The 17,565-nt window shown below is 46.7% G+C and overlaps 1 protein-coding gene across 2 annotated transcripts in view; it reads left to right on the forward strand.

Annotated features, from left to right (window-relative positions):
• Positions 1–14,670, forward strand: part of ANXA6 (annexin A6) — a 50,648-nt gene extending 35,978 nt beyond the window's left edge. Inside the window, exons 20-25 of one of the 2 annotated variants that reach the window (XM_056857253.1) lie at positions 6,895–6,912; positions 8,497–8,590; positions 9,055–9,150; positions 12,103–12,161; positions 13,488–13,610; positions 14,284–14,670. In XM_056857253.1, coding sequence (XP_056713231.1) covers positions 6,895–6,912; positions 8,497–8,590; positions 9,055–9,150; positions 12,103–12,161; positions 13,488–13,610; positions 14,284–14,343 — 450 coding nt within the window. In that variant the 3' untranslated portion in view covers positions 14,344–14,670. The remainder of the gene's footprint in view (positions 1–6,894; positions 6,913–8,496; positions 8,591–9,054; positions 9,151–12,102; positions 12,162–13,487; positions 13,611–14,283) is intronic. The other variant, XM_056857262.1, reaches the window with a different exon arrangement.
• The last annotated feature ends 2,895 nt before the right edge of the window (positions 14,671–17,565 follow it).

Raw genomic sequence — 17,565 nt, forward strand, 5'->3', positions numbered from 1 at the left:
CTGGGAGGCGGGTGGGGCCGCACAGAGCTGGCTGGGCGTGTGCGCGTCAGGACGGCGTGAGCCGGCGCACGCGCCCAGCCGGCTCTGTGTGCCCCGCCCGCCTCCCAGCTGGCTGTTGGGGCGGGGAACGGCGGCTCGCGCTGTCCCGATGCGCACGCGCCCAGCCGACATTTTCCCTCACTTTTGAGGAGGAAAAAAGTGCGTCTTATGGAGTGAAAAATACGGTCACCTCCTTAGTATTTCAAGGACTGGAATGAAGTGTTATAATACCTAAAGGTTTGGAAAGAACGCATTTTTCCTCATAGGCATAAATCTTTCCCATTGTAGCAGTTTAATGCGGCTGTCACTGTTACAGCACAGTGGTAGCTGTGTTGCTCACGCTGACTGCTGATCTGTCTGCATTATTGGTGACTGGCCCTCTGAAAGTGGATTTCAAGCAATCACTTTTCTGACTGACCGTCTGCAAATGGGGCTTTTTCACTTGACAGGAACTCACATGGAACAAGAGCATATCTGACATTTGCTACTTCTCTTAGAGCCAAACTAGATGTTACATTTTTAAAAAAGTTGAGTCCAGTTTCCCTGCTGACACTCCTCACTGACAGCTGCACAGCAGCTGTGGGGCTGTCTGTTTAAAAATAAAGGTGAGGCCGATTGATCTGGGAACTATATGGTGGAGGAAGGAGGCACTCTTGCCTTCCCCTCTGTGCCCTTTCCTGATCAGAAACAGCACTGGGGGAATTATTTCCCCCTTTTAGGCTGTCCCAAAAGAGGGAAATAACACCCTCTCTGGCACTGCATGGCTGCAGAACAAGATAAAGTCCAGAAAACCCAGACTTGATCTTTCAAAAAAGAAATGTAACATCGAATTTGGTTCTTAGGTGCTTTCCACACAGGGAGTGCTTGTGTGGTTTCCCCATTACGGGTACAGCTGCTGATAAAGTGCAGTAGTAACCGGGCTTCCGCATGGCAGGTTTTCCCACAGTTTCCCTGCCCCAATCCCCCAGCAGCAGCCGGCCCCCTCCCCTGGGCCACCAAGGCTTTTGCAATTTTAAAAAAATCAGCACTAGAATGGTATACCAATCTGTGTATCAGGTTCTCTGAATGCCAGACTTTAATTTTGTATGTAAGTCTCTAGCCTCTTCCATTGCAGGTATATGCCTTTCTGCTTATATTTTGGCAATGGAAGAGGATAGAGACTTGCCTTTTTAAATGAAAGCTAGGAATTCAGAGAACCTGATACATTGGTATAATATTACATTGATATAATGATAGTCTAGAGCGGATTTTAACAAATTAACCCAGAGAGACTCAGAGAGAAGAAATGGACACTGCAGAGACAGGGTTAGGGAAAATGGCTGCCATGTGAGCAGGACAGGAAAATCCTAATTCTTCCTACCCTCACAGTATCCATCCAGGCTTTTCTTTGATCTTTCCCAAAACTGTGGAGCAAAGAAGTTTGAGAACGGTTGGAGAAAGCTGGGAGAAACCCAAGAGGTGCATAAATGCACCTTGATGCTGTGGGGAAGAAGGAAAAAAACTGCTTCCCCAAAGCATTGAATCCAGGGCAGATAACATGTGTGGAAATGGCCTTAGAATAACCTAGTAAAACATGGATGAAATTGCCCATGCTTCATCTGTTATGGTATATTTTATACCTGGTTACATTAAATATTTAGTTTTAATTACAAAGTGGGAATCGTTTTTTATGTGTTCATTTTGCCTATGTGGGTAAACATGTACCCACAATATTCTGAGTCGAAGGCCAATGCAATTTATGGTCACGTATTTTCTTAAGTAAGTCTTTGTTTGTTTAACTGGGCTTTGGCCAGTTAATATGTTCAGCAGAATGAAGTGGGAAGCCTTTTCCCAGCCTGTCCCACACCCAGCTAAAAGTGGGAGGTTGCATATTTGAGTGTTATCCATTTAGATATTTCGTGATCAATTTCATCCCATCCCTTCTCCAAGGAGGTTAGGACAGAAGAGGTGGTTCTTCCCCATCATTTTGTCCTTATAACAACCTTGTGAGGTAGGTTAGACTGAAGTCACTTAATGAGCTTCAGCACTGATCAGGGATTTGAATTTGGGTCTTCCTGGTCATAGACCCACATGGTAACCTCTATACCACACTAGCTGTCAGTCCTTTGTCATGGGTGTAAAAACTTTCCTGCGCAGAGATGAAGACTTTTTCAAAGAAAAGCATAGGTTGAACATTTCCCTTACATATTATTTTTCTACTTGCAGGGAGTTACCCCCCCCCCCAATATTCAAGGGAGCTTTTGAAACTGCAACATGAAAGCTTTATAATTTGATTCTTTTGAACGCATAAACCTGTATACATGATGCACAAATGTGTCTAAAAGAGCTCTGATACCACTTTTTAAAACTTAGGGCAGGCTATGGAAGAAGGAATTTGGACGGGGTTCAATCTATTCCTAGGCTGTCCCCGCTACATTTCCACTCTAGAGGGGGAGGCTAAAGCAGCCTGGGAGTGCTTTCTGAAGCAGATAGTGGAAGGATTACACATTCCCCTCCCTTGCCACTTTTCTACCCTAAATTTTTTATTTAGCCTAAATGCTGCTGACCAGCAACGTGGAAGAAAGTGATGGCTGATGATTCCAATTTTGACTCCTGCTTGGCTAAGGATGAGAGCAGATGAGATGCTGGGAGATCCTTCAACAGATCTTTTTAAGCTCAATTATATCTGTTTGGGTGGGGTATGGGGGGGAGGAGGCAGAGGGGATTTAACCCTTTCATCTCTGCACAGTTCTGCAGATCAAAACCTGGCTCCCTGTGCTATTAAAGGCCTTCAAAGAGACCAAGGACAACAAAAGATGGTTGTGTATCTTTTTTCTTCCTTTATAGGACTGGCAGCGCAGGGGCTCTGGTTTTGACTAGCAAAACCATGCAAGGGTGGAAAAACTGCTGTCCTCCCCATGCAGCCTAGATTTCTGTTAGGGGCTGTTCCTGGCTGTAATTTTTTTTGAAGACCAACAGAGATCTGCTGCCTCCATCATGTCAAGGGCTAAATCAGATGAAATGATGCAATTCCTATTTATGGAGCCCTCAGCATTTTTTTCCCCCTTTTAAATATCCAGTGTACAGGAGCAGAATCCTGATTAGGGCCATGGTTTGTGAGGAGGCTGGATTAAGGTCCATCTCTTACCCTGTGCTGTTTTTCTGACTCAAAGAACATAGTGGGACTGTAGTTTGCCTGATTGGACAAATATGTGTCTTAATAAACCATCCGTATTTTTGCCTATTTGGGCAAATAGGAGCCCCACAAAGTCACTTCAGGTCAGGAAAATGGGGCAGGAGGAAAAGGCTTAAAATTAATTCCATTGTCCCAGTCCAAATTGGGTCTGACAAGCCACCTATTTAAAAGGTAAAAATTCTGGGAGCTCCCTGTACAGAACTTGCAGTGTCTCACCTGGTTTGCCCCCCAAGGTTCCACATAAAGGAAGGAGGAAAGCTTGTGGGAGAGAAAGTGGGCTTGATCAGTTCATCTCGAGGGGAAGACTGCTCAGTATTCTGTAGGGATGAAAAGCCATGAAGTCCTGTGATGGATTCCCCGCTAGTTTAGAGCAACTTCCCACAATAGAGAATACTTCGCAGTTGGTATGTCTGAATTGCATGGCAGGCGGCCTCATATTTCACTCTAATGAAAGTCGGCTGAAACCAGTTCTGCACACGCTGCTGTAAGGCTTGTGTTCAGAGAGAATTTTTTTTCTTGGTCGTAACTTGCTTTCCATATGGATTCTCAATCTGGAAACTCCGTATAGGGATTTAAACAAAACTGCATTAAACCTGACCACGTGATGTGACTAAATATACATTCTCAGAGAGTTAAAACCTTTGGCATAACTGAGAGAATACATTTTTGAAATCCGTAATAAGGGACACTTTAGGAAGATATGCAGGCTAAATAATCTATACTGTGGAAATAATCTATACTGTGAGGAAAAATGAGTTTGTTTATAACTCTCCAGGTGAGATAACTCTGTTTGGAGATACAGTTAACATTATATAGATACGGTGGAGGAGTAAGAATACTTGTGCATGCTTATGCATGTGTTAACTAGGCTCTGCTTCATTGCTGCTGCATCTAATTAGAGGCTGGGAGAGAGAGAGAGAGAGGGTCTAGTGGCTCCCATACAGATTATTGTAGACAGATTGTTGTAGAACCCACATCTCCAGTTGTGACAGTCAGTGCTGAATTGAGTTGGGGGGATTCACTGAAGTGTTCAGAATTAATGCTGTGCAGTGAGACCATCCCCAGCTCCATAGTTAACATTTCTGCTCCCAAGGTGCCTCCTGATTCTTGCAGCGTACACACAGGCACAAGCCTCCGTCATTCTTCAGTTTCCTTTGCCTTAGACTTCTGTTGCTGATCTCTGCTAAGGGTGAACCTTCTCTTTTGCCTATCTCTCCCAGGGGCATTTTTCACGGTAGATTTTGCTTCTGTTTTGCCACAGACTAAAAAAACACACGATTTAAATGTTTTTTTCATGGCCACGATTTATCCCCGTCAATTATCTGTAGTTTTGGTTTTTCATGGGAACAAAGTACGCTGTATTTGACAACGGTTTGGTCTGTCCCTTTTGCAGGAGGCCTCCCCTTCCAACAGGCTCATTGTTTATGCCTGCCCCCAGCTCCGCCCCAACTCCGCCCAGCAGATTACCTCATGCAGTTCACCAGCCCCAGCGCAAAAAAAAGCACCAGTCCCTCTGGTCTCCTCCATTTTTCTTCCACCCTCGCTCTGTTCTGCTTTTGGAACAGTCAGAGTCCAAGTTGCGGGGGGGTGGGGGCAAGGCAGCACTTTCCTCAAAGCTTCCCTCTATTTTCTATAGGTGTGGACAGACAGGATTGGGGGGGCAGGGAATCCATGTGCCCAGAGAAGTGTTTAGCTGAAAGTGGGAATGGCGGGTGGGGGGGAGAGGAAAGAAGGCCCCTGGATTGCACGCCGGCCATGATCCGGCCACAGTGCATCGAGAGAGAGGAGGGAGATTAGAGCAGGCTGGCCGCCCCTCTTCAGAAGAGTGATGGGAGGGAGCTTTGCCTTGGGTTTTCCGCTCTCAGGATGCACATTTTTCCCATCCGATTTCTCAAAAATCCCCCCTTCCCTCTGGGACAGAGGGGCCAACAGCCCCTTCCCTTGAACATCCCCCCCACGGGTCCAGCTGCCCTAGACTGAGCTGCCACCACCCCCAGCGCGCGAGGAGCACATGGCGTGGCCCCGCTGGTCTCCCCCTGGAGCCGTCCGTCCAACATCCCCCTGGGCTTGGAGGTGTGGGCCCAGCTCCAAGGCCCATCCCGGGCGAGGGGCGGGGAAGGCGTGCGGGGATGGGAGGGAGAGAAGTGCCAGGACTCTAGGCAGGCAGGCAGGCAGACAGGCAGCCAAAGGGGCGGTATTCTTGTCCGAGCGCAAAACTCCCCCAGCCAACTCCCCCAGCCAATCACCGTTCTCGGGGGAGGAGAAAGGAGACGTCCCGGGGAGCGAAGCAAACATTTTTTCATGGGCATCCGCGCAACAAAACACGCGTCCACAGGCAAGATCGTCTCAAAAGTGGTTTGGATTGCCTCTCTTTTAACGCGGCTTATTTTGCTCAGGGGAGGAAAAGACGGATCTGCAGTGAATAACCAAAATTTGACTCCGATGCAAATCAGCATCGAAACAGCAGCAAATCTCTGTGAAGAATACCCCCCAGTCTTCTCTTGGTTCTGGTAAACTCCAAGCAAGTTGGAGAAAAATCCTTGAGTTAGATCCTCATGATCCAAGAGCACAGTAGATCTTCCCTTGTCCTTTTCCCCCAGCAGCCCCCTGTGACCCTTAGAAAAAATGATGCTTGGGGTCAGGAGACCATCATGGGTGTAAAATACTACACAACATGGGGCCTGCAGTGAGGAGAGGATGAAGCAGGCAAAATCACACACCCCTTGTACTAGCAGAGGATTGCTGCAGCTTCTTTTGCTAGCACATAGGCAAAGGGTGATTTGGCCCAATCCCCTTTCTTCATTGCCACTTCCCAGTGGTGTACATTTTGTCTATGAAGGTTTCCCAGGCTCAGGATCAATTGGCTTTTGGGAGGGCCACAGGGGAGCTAGTAGCAGACAGTGGGGAAGATTCACCTCCACAGGTGCCTTATGCTCGCAGTTCATATTCTGCATTGCCAACTTCTTGTAAAACTCCACATATGTGCAAGTTATCAGAAGAATAGTGTGTGGCTTTGTTCTGTCATGGTCATCTGAAGCTTGGAACTGACCCAGGACAAGAGGTCCTTCAGTAGTCCCTTCCAATAAACCAAGTAGCTTCCGCATGCGTTTGGCACTCCCTCCTCCAGGAAGGGATGTGTCTGCAATCATTCATTCCCCATCTGTGCAGGTGAGGTTAAAAGGAATGTGAAAGAGTGGCCCACCCTCTCCTAGCAGGAAATGGAAGATCTAAGGATCCTTGGGAGGATCTTCCTTTCCTAGTTGAATGAGAGAGACCAAGTGTATCTGGTCAGCATCTCCCCCCCCCCCGGGCTGTAAGCTGGTGCCCCACTATGCCCCATGGCTTCCAAACTTCAGGCAGAGATGTCTCCTTTTTAATTTCCTGCTTTAGTACTGAATGATTTCTAAACTAAGATGAAGGGACTTTGTCTAAACAGCTTAATTAGATCCATTTTTATATCCACAGAAAGGCCATACACAGTCTTGGGATTTTGAACGGAATATAGGAGAGAGTCACACACACCCCTGCTGCCACTATTCAGTATCCTGTGCTAATGTCAATATCTAATTGGGATATCACTTTGACCCAATTTGATTTACAAAATGCCAGGACCGCCTTTGTGGCACCATCTTTGACCCTGTTGCCTTCCCCACCCTCTCTCTCTTTCTCTCTGTTGTCAGGTTGTTGCTGAAACCCTGGTGAGTGCCTGTAATTTTTCCCCTTTTGTACCTCTTTGTATATTTCAGAACAGATTTTGCAGTGCAAGATAGCCTAGTTCTATCTTATAGCTGCCTTAAGATGTGGTTTCACCTCCACATAGCTCTTGAGGAGGAGGGGGGGCGGCGCCGTGCCTCTGCCAGGAGGGTGTGCCGTGAGCAGCGCCCGCCCCTGGGCGGAGCCAGCCTGGCAGGAAGGGGCCGGCCCGGCCGTTTGAACGCTGGGCGCGCAGGCGGGTTCCCAGAGCCGCGGAGAGGAAGGCGGGGCAGCGGGCGAGCTCCCGTGTGGCGCAACCGCCTCTTCCTCTGGGGCTGCGTCCCTGTGGGGGACTGAGACTCGGGAGGGGTGGTCGGTCCAGCGGGCCGCTTGCCCCGTGGGGGGTGGGGGATGGTGGGCAGGCAGGCGCGAGCCGGCCCCTTGCTGGGGGACCGACCCCCCGCTCCGAGCTGGCGCCGGTGCCTCGGGGCCCCCAGCGCCATGACGGCCTCCCTCCTCATGTGGCCAGCCCTCCCCCGCGTCCCAGGAAAGCCCCCTGCCTTGCCTGGCCCAGCCGCGAGGGTCCCGGCCTGGCCCTGAGCTTTGCCAACCCAGGCCCCGCGTTGGTGCTGCAGGGGAAGGGGAGGGCGCCCTCCCAGTGAGGGCGGGCAGGGGGGAGCAAATAGGACAGTGGCTCTCAAAAGAAATCTCAATTGTTCTACTCTTGATATTTGGCTCTTTTGACTAATGAGTTTGCCGACCACTGAACTAGATTAAGATCCCTCAATGGGCCACTGCCAATTTTTCCATTGTACTTTAATAGTGCTCACTGCTAGTTAACTGACCAGCCTACAGTGGCGAACCCTCATCTCTTGGTTCCTCCACTAGTGGTTTAAGAGGATGCTACCCTCCTCCAGTCCAGCATGTGCTCTGTAACTGAGTCCTCCATTTCTGGGAATTTGTAATTGGATGTGGGTGGGTTGTGCTAAGGACATTTGAGAGAGTTTCTTGTTGATGGCCAAACAAAAGACATTTCACTAGATCAGTGTCTTCAGTGCCTTTTTGGTTTTAGAGGGTAACTTAGACTTGTGGGGGGGGGGGAAGAGAATTATGTTATGCTCTATTACCAGACTTCTGTCATAGTGTCTCTGTGCTATAATAGTAGGAATGTCTGGCTAGGACATGAGAGACCTGGGTTCATGTTCCTTCTCAGCCATGAAGCTCGCCGAGTGTCCTTAGCTCTGTCACTCTTGCTTAGGTTAACCTACTTCACATGATCGTTGTGAGGGCAAAATGGGGGACTGATTGTGCCTCCCCCAAGCTCCCTGGGTGAAAGGCCGGATGAACCTGTGAAATAAATATAAAGCTCTGACTGACCTTCTTTTCACAATCTCAAATGTTATATTAGAAGAAATTAACGCACTTTTCAAGCATGGTGGATATGGATAGGTCTAGCTTAGCATCTTAAACATATGAATTAAATACAAGCACTATTCTGACCATGGCTTCTCATAGGATTGTACTTAAGGCATTTTATCAGCCATGCTCTTTGCTCTCCATACCTCCAATATTTTTTGTTGGCTTTGCAGAAATTAGCTGATGTTTCCAGCGATGACTCAACATCCTTGGAGACACGCTTCCTGAGCATCTTGTGCACACAGAGCTACCCACAGCTCAGGAAAGGTAAGGAGTAGTGTGTTTATCAGCTGCAACAGAGCCTTTGGCTACAAATGAACACATTGGCTTGATGTCATCCTCCGAGGGCCTTGAAAAGAAGAAGCTGCTGATGCAACCTCCTTGCTACAAGAAAATGGAAATTCTCCTTTAGTTCAAAATGACCAGCTCCTCCACCCGTTGGAATTCAGGATCAGGAAGTTCATTTTGTCAGCTGCACCTGTCCTTTGAAATGTTAATGACATACTTCTATGGCATGTCCTGATCTCTGATGCTTCCCTCTGGTGTTTCTAGCTTTTTTCCTTGAGCATACTTGCCTCAGAAAAACTGGTCCATGGGTATTAATGACTTCCTTGCCAATTCTGAGGCTCAGTGGGAGCTGGTTTGATCCCAAGCTTACCTTTTAGTTTTAACCTTCCATGATGCATAGTAAGAAATTCTGACTTCTTATCCTCTGCTTTTGAACCCTCTAGTCTTCCAGGAGTTCATTAAGATGACCAATCATGACATAGCACATGCCATTAACAAGCGGATGTCTGGGGATGTGCGGGATGCCTTTTTAGCCATTGGTGAGTGTCTCCATTTCATGGGTATAGATGACAAGAAACTTGTGGTTTCCTTATATATGGATTTCAATACACTTTGTCACACTGAACTTGCTTCATCAGTGAGTTTTAGCAGTCTGAGGAAATCACATTTGTGGGAGCAGAATCATTTATATAATTTAAGTTAGTGGGCCTAATTTTATTTCATTAGCAAAAACAATATGGAGTATGGTGTTTCACAGACTTTCACCATTTTGTGGCATGGAAAAAATATGGGAGAGAACACAGGAATACGTATAAAGTTGTCTCAAGCAAAGACAGACCATTGGCTTATTGAGTTCAATGCTGTGTACTCTGGTTGTCAGTGGTTGTCTGGGGCCTTAGGCAGAGGAAGGTTTTTCTAACCTCTTCCACCTCAGATCTTTTACTAGAGATGCTGGGGATTGAATCTGGACCTTTTGCATGTGGTCTGCCACAGAGCAGTGGTCCCTTCTCTGAATACCCAGACTACAAGGTCTTCTGCAGGTGCTGGCCTGCAAATGGGCAAAATCAACATGTGCCTTCTCTGTTGTGGCCCCCACTTTCTGGAATGGCCTGCCTGAGGAGGTCAGGAAGGTTCCTGCTCTCCTGGCTTTCTGCAAACTGTGCAAAACTGAATTATTCAAGAGGGCTTTTCTACGCAGGCAATAGAGTTGCACTGTATTAAATGATTCACAAAGGTACGTGGATTCATCATTAGGGACTGTGGTCTATACTACTGTGTTTAGCTTACCGAAACTGGGAACCTAGTACGTAATGTTTCCATCATTTAATGTGTCATGTTAATACTTTGCTTCAGTTCTGTTTTTAGACTTCTGATTGGTTCTGCAACCGTAATCCTGTTGTATGGTTTATTGAATGCTCCATTCTGTTGATTGTATTGACTCACTCTGTGTGATCTGCCTTGAGTCTAAGTGAGAAAGGCAGACTATAAATAATGTAAATAATAATAAATAATAAATACACACATGCTTCAGGGCAGTGGGAAATAAAGAGTGGCCTACAGGGTGCTGAAAGCCCCAATAGAATTCTTTTCTGCACAACCAAGAGAACTAGCAATTTGCTCATTTTTAATGAAGCTTTTAATATTCTATTCATGCTGCCCGATGCTATGCTTGGTATCTGTGTTCCACATTGCATAGCAGCATGCCAGTCATATAAATGCTAAATTCCCATTAAAGCTAAGCCAGAGTAAGCTGCTGGAGATAATCTGTGTATCAGTGAGTTTTTCAGGAACTAAGATTGAGATCACCCACTTGCAATGGATGTCTAGCTCTCAAATTCACCACTGACCCTTTATTCTTATTGGCTGGAGTGAGGATGTTGCCTGTCTGATGCTTTATAGCCTCCCTACAAAACCTTTATCTTCACAGAGCATAAGTAGTGCTTAAGGGTTGTGGTTTTCCTGATTTCCGCAAATGTTCTGGTTTGCTTCAGTTTTTTCACTTTTTTGTTAATTTGTGGGGCGGGGGAGCTCTTTTACCCTGATCTCTCTTTCAAAACAGTTCTGAGTCGCCTTTACACCTTGTGCTTCAATCATTTTTTTGTCCCACCCATTGATGTCCATCAATGCCCACCTCCCATCATCAAATCACACCCTCCCTCCTATCCATTTCTCCTTTTCTCTTCCCTCTGCTCTCCTTTCCCCTCTGTCCTCCACCCTAATTTCATTTTTTTTAATTTTCAAAGTGATATAAATAAGGTGATATAAGAACGGTTCTGCCCTACCCCCTTTTTATATTGCTGTTGAATGTCACTACATCCACTTTTCCACCCAGGATACTTTTTTCTCCATTTAATAAGAGGTCATTAATATATTTGCAATTGAAGATGAATGTTTCCTTTTTTTTAACGTTCAACGGTTATATTGATATAAGAAGGCTTACACCAGTATAAGAAGGGAAGATACTTCCTCCAAAATCACCTTCCCACCATAGCCATATAATTTTCTTCTTTAAAATAGATACAAAAGGGTTCTCGTTAAGGGACCCACTTTTTACCCAAAGTGCTGTCCTGTAACCCAGTGGGTTTTTAAAAAACGTTTTATATCAATATAGCACTTGTCTCCATAGCACTATAAATGCACAGAACTATAGGGTTCTTGGGGTGGGCTAGGCAAGTAGGTGATGTGAAAGACCTCTGCCTGAGACCCTGGAGAGCCGCTGCCGGTCTAAGTAGACAGTACTGACTTTGATGGACCAAGGGTCTGATTCAGTATCAGGCAGCTTCATGTGTGTTCATGTGAGCACTGGAGAAAAGGCTTTTCCGTGGTGCTGAGAAGCTCCATTTCTCAGTACTACTTCTACAACTGGAAATTCTCTGGTCTCTCAATGGCTGTAGGAAGAAATAAAGGAAAGAATTGTCCGGTCAGTGAACTGTTTTCAAAAAAGTAATTTGAGCCAATCTTGTACTGTACATTCAAACTCAAAAGGGTGGGAGGACTTCTGTCCAGTCAGCTAATTACAAAGGGGGAAGAGCATCACTCTTGTAGCATCACTCACTATATTGCTGTAGCGCATGAGCAAAAAAAAAATGTAAAAAGGGGGGGGTCGGTGCTGTGATGCCACAGATGACAACAGGACCCTCACTCTATATTTCTGATTATTTTGGCAAGTCTGGAGCAAAGACACTGACTCCATGACTGAAGTAATGCAGAGAGAGGGCAGATATGTGGAATGACTGTACCCAAGCTGATTCTGATGCTCGGGGATCCACTGCTAAGAAAACCCATCATAAGTTGAACATACAGAGAAGCCCTCTGTCTTTTCCCTCCTTACTTCTCTTCTTTTGCTTCCTTACATAAGCTAGCATGACTTGAAATAGCTTCACTCTTTAAAAATGTTGTTAAGGGGAGGCTGGTCTGTCCAGCTCCAGCTCTTGGCCTGTTCCTGCTGACAGTTTCATGTTGTGCTCTTTTGTCTCCCTTTTGGTTGGCAGTGTGGAGTGTCAAGAACAAGCAAGCTTTCTTTGCTGACAAGCTGTATAAGTCCATGAAGGTAACACAATGTCCTTTTTTCCATTTGGCACCCCAGGGAGGGAGGAAAAGTAGGCTTATTACTTTTTAAAATATATACTAGACTGAATTGATGGATTTTCAGAGAGGTGGGAGTGGTAAAATTGCCCCTTGGATTTGCCTAACAACAGGCAGAACTATATACCGTATATACTCGTGTATAAGCCGAGTTTTTCAGCCCAAAAAAAGAGCTGAAAAAGCCGGCCTCGGCTTATACGCGGGTCAATACGGTAGAGGGGGGAGGGAGGGAGGAGGAGGGAGGGAGGAGGGAACTTACCGCCGCCGCCGCCGCTGGGTCCGCATCGTTTCCTGCCGCCGGGAGCGGCCTCCTGCAGCTGCGCGGAGGCTGCCCCGGCCCCCGCCCGGCCACGGCGCCGCTTCCTGGGGCCGGGAGCGGCCTCCTGCAGCGGCGCAGAGGCTGCCCTGGCTCCCGCCCGGCCGCGCCGCCGCTTCCTGGGGCCGGGAGCGGCCTCCTGCAACTGCAGGGAGGCTGCCCCAGCCCCTGCCGGGTGCACCACCGCCGCCACCAGGGCCGCACCGCTTGCTCCCGGGAGCCCGTCAGGTAAGTCTGCGGGGGGGGGGAGGGGTTATAAGCCGACCCTCGGCTTATACGCGGGTGCCTAATTTTTCCCCATTTTTGGGGAGAAATTAGGCACCTCGGCTTATACGCGGGTCGGCTTATACACGGGTATATACGGTACCTGCCAGCTAGCTCCAGTGAGGTGCTATCTAAAGAGATTGAATTTGGTGAACTTGTCGAAAAGATAGGTACAGCAAGACTTACTTACTTCATTTAAACCCCACCTTTCTCCTCAGTGGAGACCTGAAGTAGCATATATCATTCCCTTCTCCACTTTATCCTTACAATAACCCTGTGAGGTAGGTTAAGCTGAGCCTAAGCCCAAGTTCACCCTGAGCCCAAGGTCACCCAGCAAGCTTCCATGGCAGAGTTGAGATTCGAACCTGGGTCCCCAGATTTTAGTCCGACATCATAACCACTATACCACTCTGAGTCGCTTGCATCTTTCCCCCAGACATAAAAGTTGACTGGGGGAGCAGCAGCAAACTGTAGCATGTCCCTGGGACAGCACTGGCAGATCTCCAGCATTGACTCAGAAGGGAGATGTTACGTAAATGGCAGAACTATTCCCATTCAGACACCTGCCCATTGTCTCTGTGTAAACAAAAGAACCCTAGATTTGAGTGACAGTGCCTGTTGCCATCTCTTCAAAATATTTTGCTAATAGCAAGGCAAGGGGAACTCCCGCCATTTCCTGCTTTGTTTCAACTGTTTTCTCAACCTCACAAGGGTGCCGGCACAGACGACAGAACCCTCGTCAGGATCATTGTCTCGAGAAGTGAAATTGATCTTCTGAACATCCGGCGTGAATTTTGGGACATATATGACAAATCCCTCTACCACATGATTGAGGTAATGAGGGTGGCAGCCTATGCAAGCACAAATTGTCTGTTTCTGCACAAAGAGTTAGGTTAACTTCATTGGTTTGGTTATTGTGTGTGCACTTTAGCGTGTGGTGTGTTTGTGGCAGGCCATTCATACAGCTTCTTCACCGTGCAGATGTTCAAATCCAGGCATGTTACAGTTTCTATCTGCATGGGTCAAGAAGGGGGTGCAACCAGTGGCGGACTGGGTCTAAAAACATTGGTTGCCAGGAGACAAGGGGGGCCCACCCACAACTATAAGGCTATCATTTAATTTTTATAAGAAATAAATAAATTTTTCAAAAAATACATAAGTGGAAAAAAAGTACAATTAAAATGTTAGTTCCATACTGTAATAATATTGGAACTTCTATTGTATTTTCAAGCTACTTAAAGGTCATTAACATTTTAAACATATTGTCTAATGTTTAAGGGGGCCCACTTGCCATTGGGCCAGTCCGCCACTGGGTGCAACTTGCAGTCATGGTGAGGTTACTTAGAATGACCTCTGCAGAGACTAATCTCCCTGTAAGCACGAGCGGGAAATTCCTCATGTTTTGCCATGAACGCAGTCCTTGAAGACTCTGTACTTTATCCATGAGGCTGGTCTCTCTGGCAGGAAACTCCTGCTTTCATATGGGCTGTTTGTTTTTCTCTTGCAGAAAGACACTTCAGGAGATTACTGCAAAGCATTGCTGGCCATCTGTGGGGGAGAAGATTAAGCAATCAGTGGCTGTTATAGAAGCCCGTCCTTGTGTCTGAGCCGTTGTCACTCTCACAGCCTAGATGTCGCTGCAGGTTTTAGGAGCTTCAATGGATGTTTTAGACCCACTGAGAAGATTCACTTTGTGCTAGAAAACACCATATCACAGAAGAGCTTAACATTGCAAGCAGTGAAGACCACAGGGGTTGGTGGCTCAGTCCTATTATGGGTGGGGGAAGTATTGTCTGAATTTGTGCAAAACTGAGTAGTGTGCACACATCCTACCAAGTCTCACTGATATGGGGTATTTTAAACCAAAGAAATAAAATATGAATATTGCTGGCCATGGTGTGGTCTGTTTCTTTTCAGGGGAAGCACATGGAAATGCTGAGGCCTGATTGAAACGTTATGTTGGACATTAGCCATTCCAGTGTTCCCTTAAAGATCTAGGAATGTGGCTACTCGTGGCAATCTGTGTTAGCCACCTGGCTGCCTGGCCCAGCAGAAAGCAGGAGACAAGCAGGGGCTTATTTCTGACCTTGTGCTGGGCTTTATTAGAACTCAGAAACAGCTAAAAGTGTCATTGGTTCTGATTGCTTTTTCAGCTGAGTGTGACATTAGAGATAAGACCCCCACACTTCCCCAGCATCTTCTCTGTGAGGGAGGGGCAAGGTTGGTGGCAATGTGGATAACAGTTGCATTGGCCCATAGACCAGAATAGAATCATAGAGTTGGAAGGGGCCATACAGGCCATCTAGTCCAACCCCCTGCTTAATGCAGGATCAGCCTAGAGCATCCCTGACAAGTGCTTGTCCAGCGTCTGCTTAAAGACTGCCAGTGAGGGGGAGCTGATTCCACTGCTGAACAACTCTTACTGTAAAAAGATTTTTCCTAATATCCAGCTGGTACCTTTCCGCCCGCAATTTAAACCCATTTTTGAGAGTCCTATCCTCTGCTGCCAACAGGAACAGCTCCCTGCCCTCCTTTAAGCAACAGCACTTCAAATACTTACAGAAAGCGATCATGTCCCCCCTCAACCTTCTCCAGACTAAACATTCCCAACTCCCTCAGCCTTTCCTCATAGGGTTTGGTCTCTAGGCCCCTGATCATCCTCGTTGCTCTCCTCTGCACCCGCTCCATTCTGTTCACATCCTTTTTGAAGTGAGGCCTTCAGAACTGCACACAATACTCCAGGTGCGGCCTGACCAGTGCAGTGTACAGTGGAATAATGACCTCTTGCGATTTGGAATTGCAGGTGTCGGATTTTCATACATGTGTAGAATTTGCCTACCGGTGGCCCTTTCCTTTGAGCCCTACAGCACTGGCATGTAAATACTACTAGCATGTATACAAACTGACGGCAATAGTTGAGAACCCTTTAAATATGATGCCAGACCATGTGAAACATGGCATGGGGAAGTACTTTTTACGCACCTAGGATCTCATTTGAATTGAGCTTTACTTGCAACTGTATGCTCTTGCTGATTTTCCTTTGTAGCATATTTAACAAAAGGAAGATGACTCTGAATGTCAGCTGACACCTCCCCCCCAACAAAAAAAAAGCTTGTGGAAGCAAGACAAAAGGGTTTGTGTCTACCTTATAATTACTGGGAGGATTGTGAGTTCAGCCTTCAGCCCCATCATTGTCTTTTTCAAAGCTAAAATTAAATCTTGAAACTTTGCATTTGTGATCTATTACTGAGAGCCAGCATGGTGTAATGGTTAAGAGCGGTGGTTTGGAGTGGTGGACTCTGATCTGGAGAACTGGGTTTGATTCCCCACTCTTCCACATGAGTGGCAGACGCTAATCTGGTGAGCCGTGTTGGTTTCCCCACTCCTACACATGAAGCCAGCTGGGTGACCTTGGGCAAGTCACACTCTCTCAGCCCCACCTACGGTACCTCACAGGCTGTTTGTTGTGGAAGGGAAAGGGATGGTGATTGTAATCCAGTTTGATTCTTCCTTCAGTGGTAGAGAAAGTTGGCATATAAAAGCCAGCTTGTCGTCTTCTTCTAAATCCTCTGTTTGGTTTGTTTGTTTACAGTCTCTTAAAAACTGATCAAAACTGCATCTTATGTGCCGCTATGGCCCACTTGGGTAGTGCATTTAATTTGGACCTTAGATCAGAGTGTTTACCCATGGTATTTTATGGAGGTTGTCTTGGTAAAGTCCTTATCTGTGTTTCCCCATGCGTAAAATAAGAATAATATTGACAGGACTCTTCCTCCCCCACCCCAGGCCTGTTGCCATAAGGACTGTATAGTTGTGAGAGACCTCTATGTAAGATCCTGGAGAGCTGCTGCCCATCTGAGTAGACAATACTGACCTTGATGATATACTGATTCAGTATAAGGCAGCTTCATGTTCACAGTTGCTTGCGCGTGTTTGTGTGGAGACTTGTGGCAGCATTATAAAACATGCTCATAGGCATCGATGCTTGCTGTCAGACCTCAGCAACACGTTGCGTTTCTTGTAAAGGGACTCCACTCCAGACGTTGCAGCAAGTTAGAAGTTTTATTCAGAAAGTCAGCGAATTCAGCAAGTCATAGAAACCTAAGGCTAGAATACAGGCATGGGGAAAACTCGGTACATATATAGGGTAAATACAATGGGTTTGATTAGGTTTGGGATACAAAGAAACATTAAGAAGTTAACTGCCGGTAACGACTTAAGACAACGCATACAGGAAATTAACGTGTGCATTAACTGACTGATCTTCCCGAGCTCCCGACATTGTTCCACGGGACCTGGTATCAGATCAGCGATTACTCGGGCGGGTCTCCATTGAGGTGCAGATGTCGGGCGGGAGACAGAGTGCAAAATGGGGGGGGCGGAGTGCACAAAAACTCCCATTTTGTCTGTGTGGGGAACCATCTTGTTTTTACCCGGGGCCGACAGGGAGCCTAGCTGACACTTGCATAAGGGCAACTCCCTCAAGCAAGTCATGGTTCAGAGATTGGCTTCAACTGAGGCCACACCTCTCTGCATAGTTGTAGGACGATCATGACTTTCAAGTTACTTAATCAAAAAATAAATACACAGAGGAGTTTCTGAAGCCAGGCAGAGCCAATGCAAAGAGGTGTGAGCTGTTTGTTGTGTGTTTGTTCTGGTCATTAGCCAGTGATGGAATCCCTCGTATTGTGACCTACCAGAAACTGTAGGATATTCATTTCTCCCACTCAAAAATTTCCCCTGGAAAAAATCCTGCTTTGTTCCTAGTTTGTTGTTTGTTTTTTAATTT

The sequence above is a fragment of the Euleptes europaea genome, chromosome 1 (genome assembly GCF_029931775.1).
Source record: "Euleptes europaea isolate rEulEur1 chromosome 1, rEulEur1.hap1, whole genome shotgun sequence".
In the NCBI taxonomy this organism is placed as follows: domain Eukaryota; kingdom Metazoa; phylum Chordata; class Lepidosauria; order Squamata; family Sphaerodactylidae; genus Euleptes; species Euleptes europaea.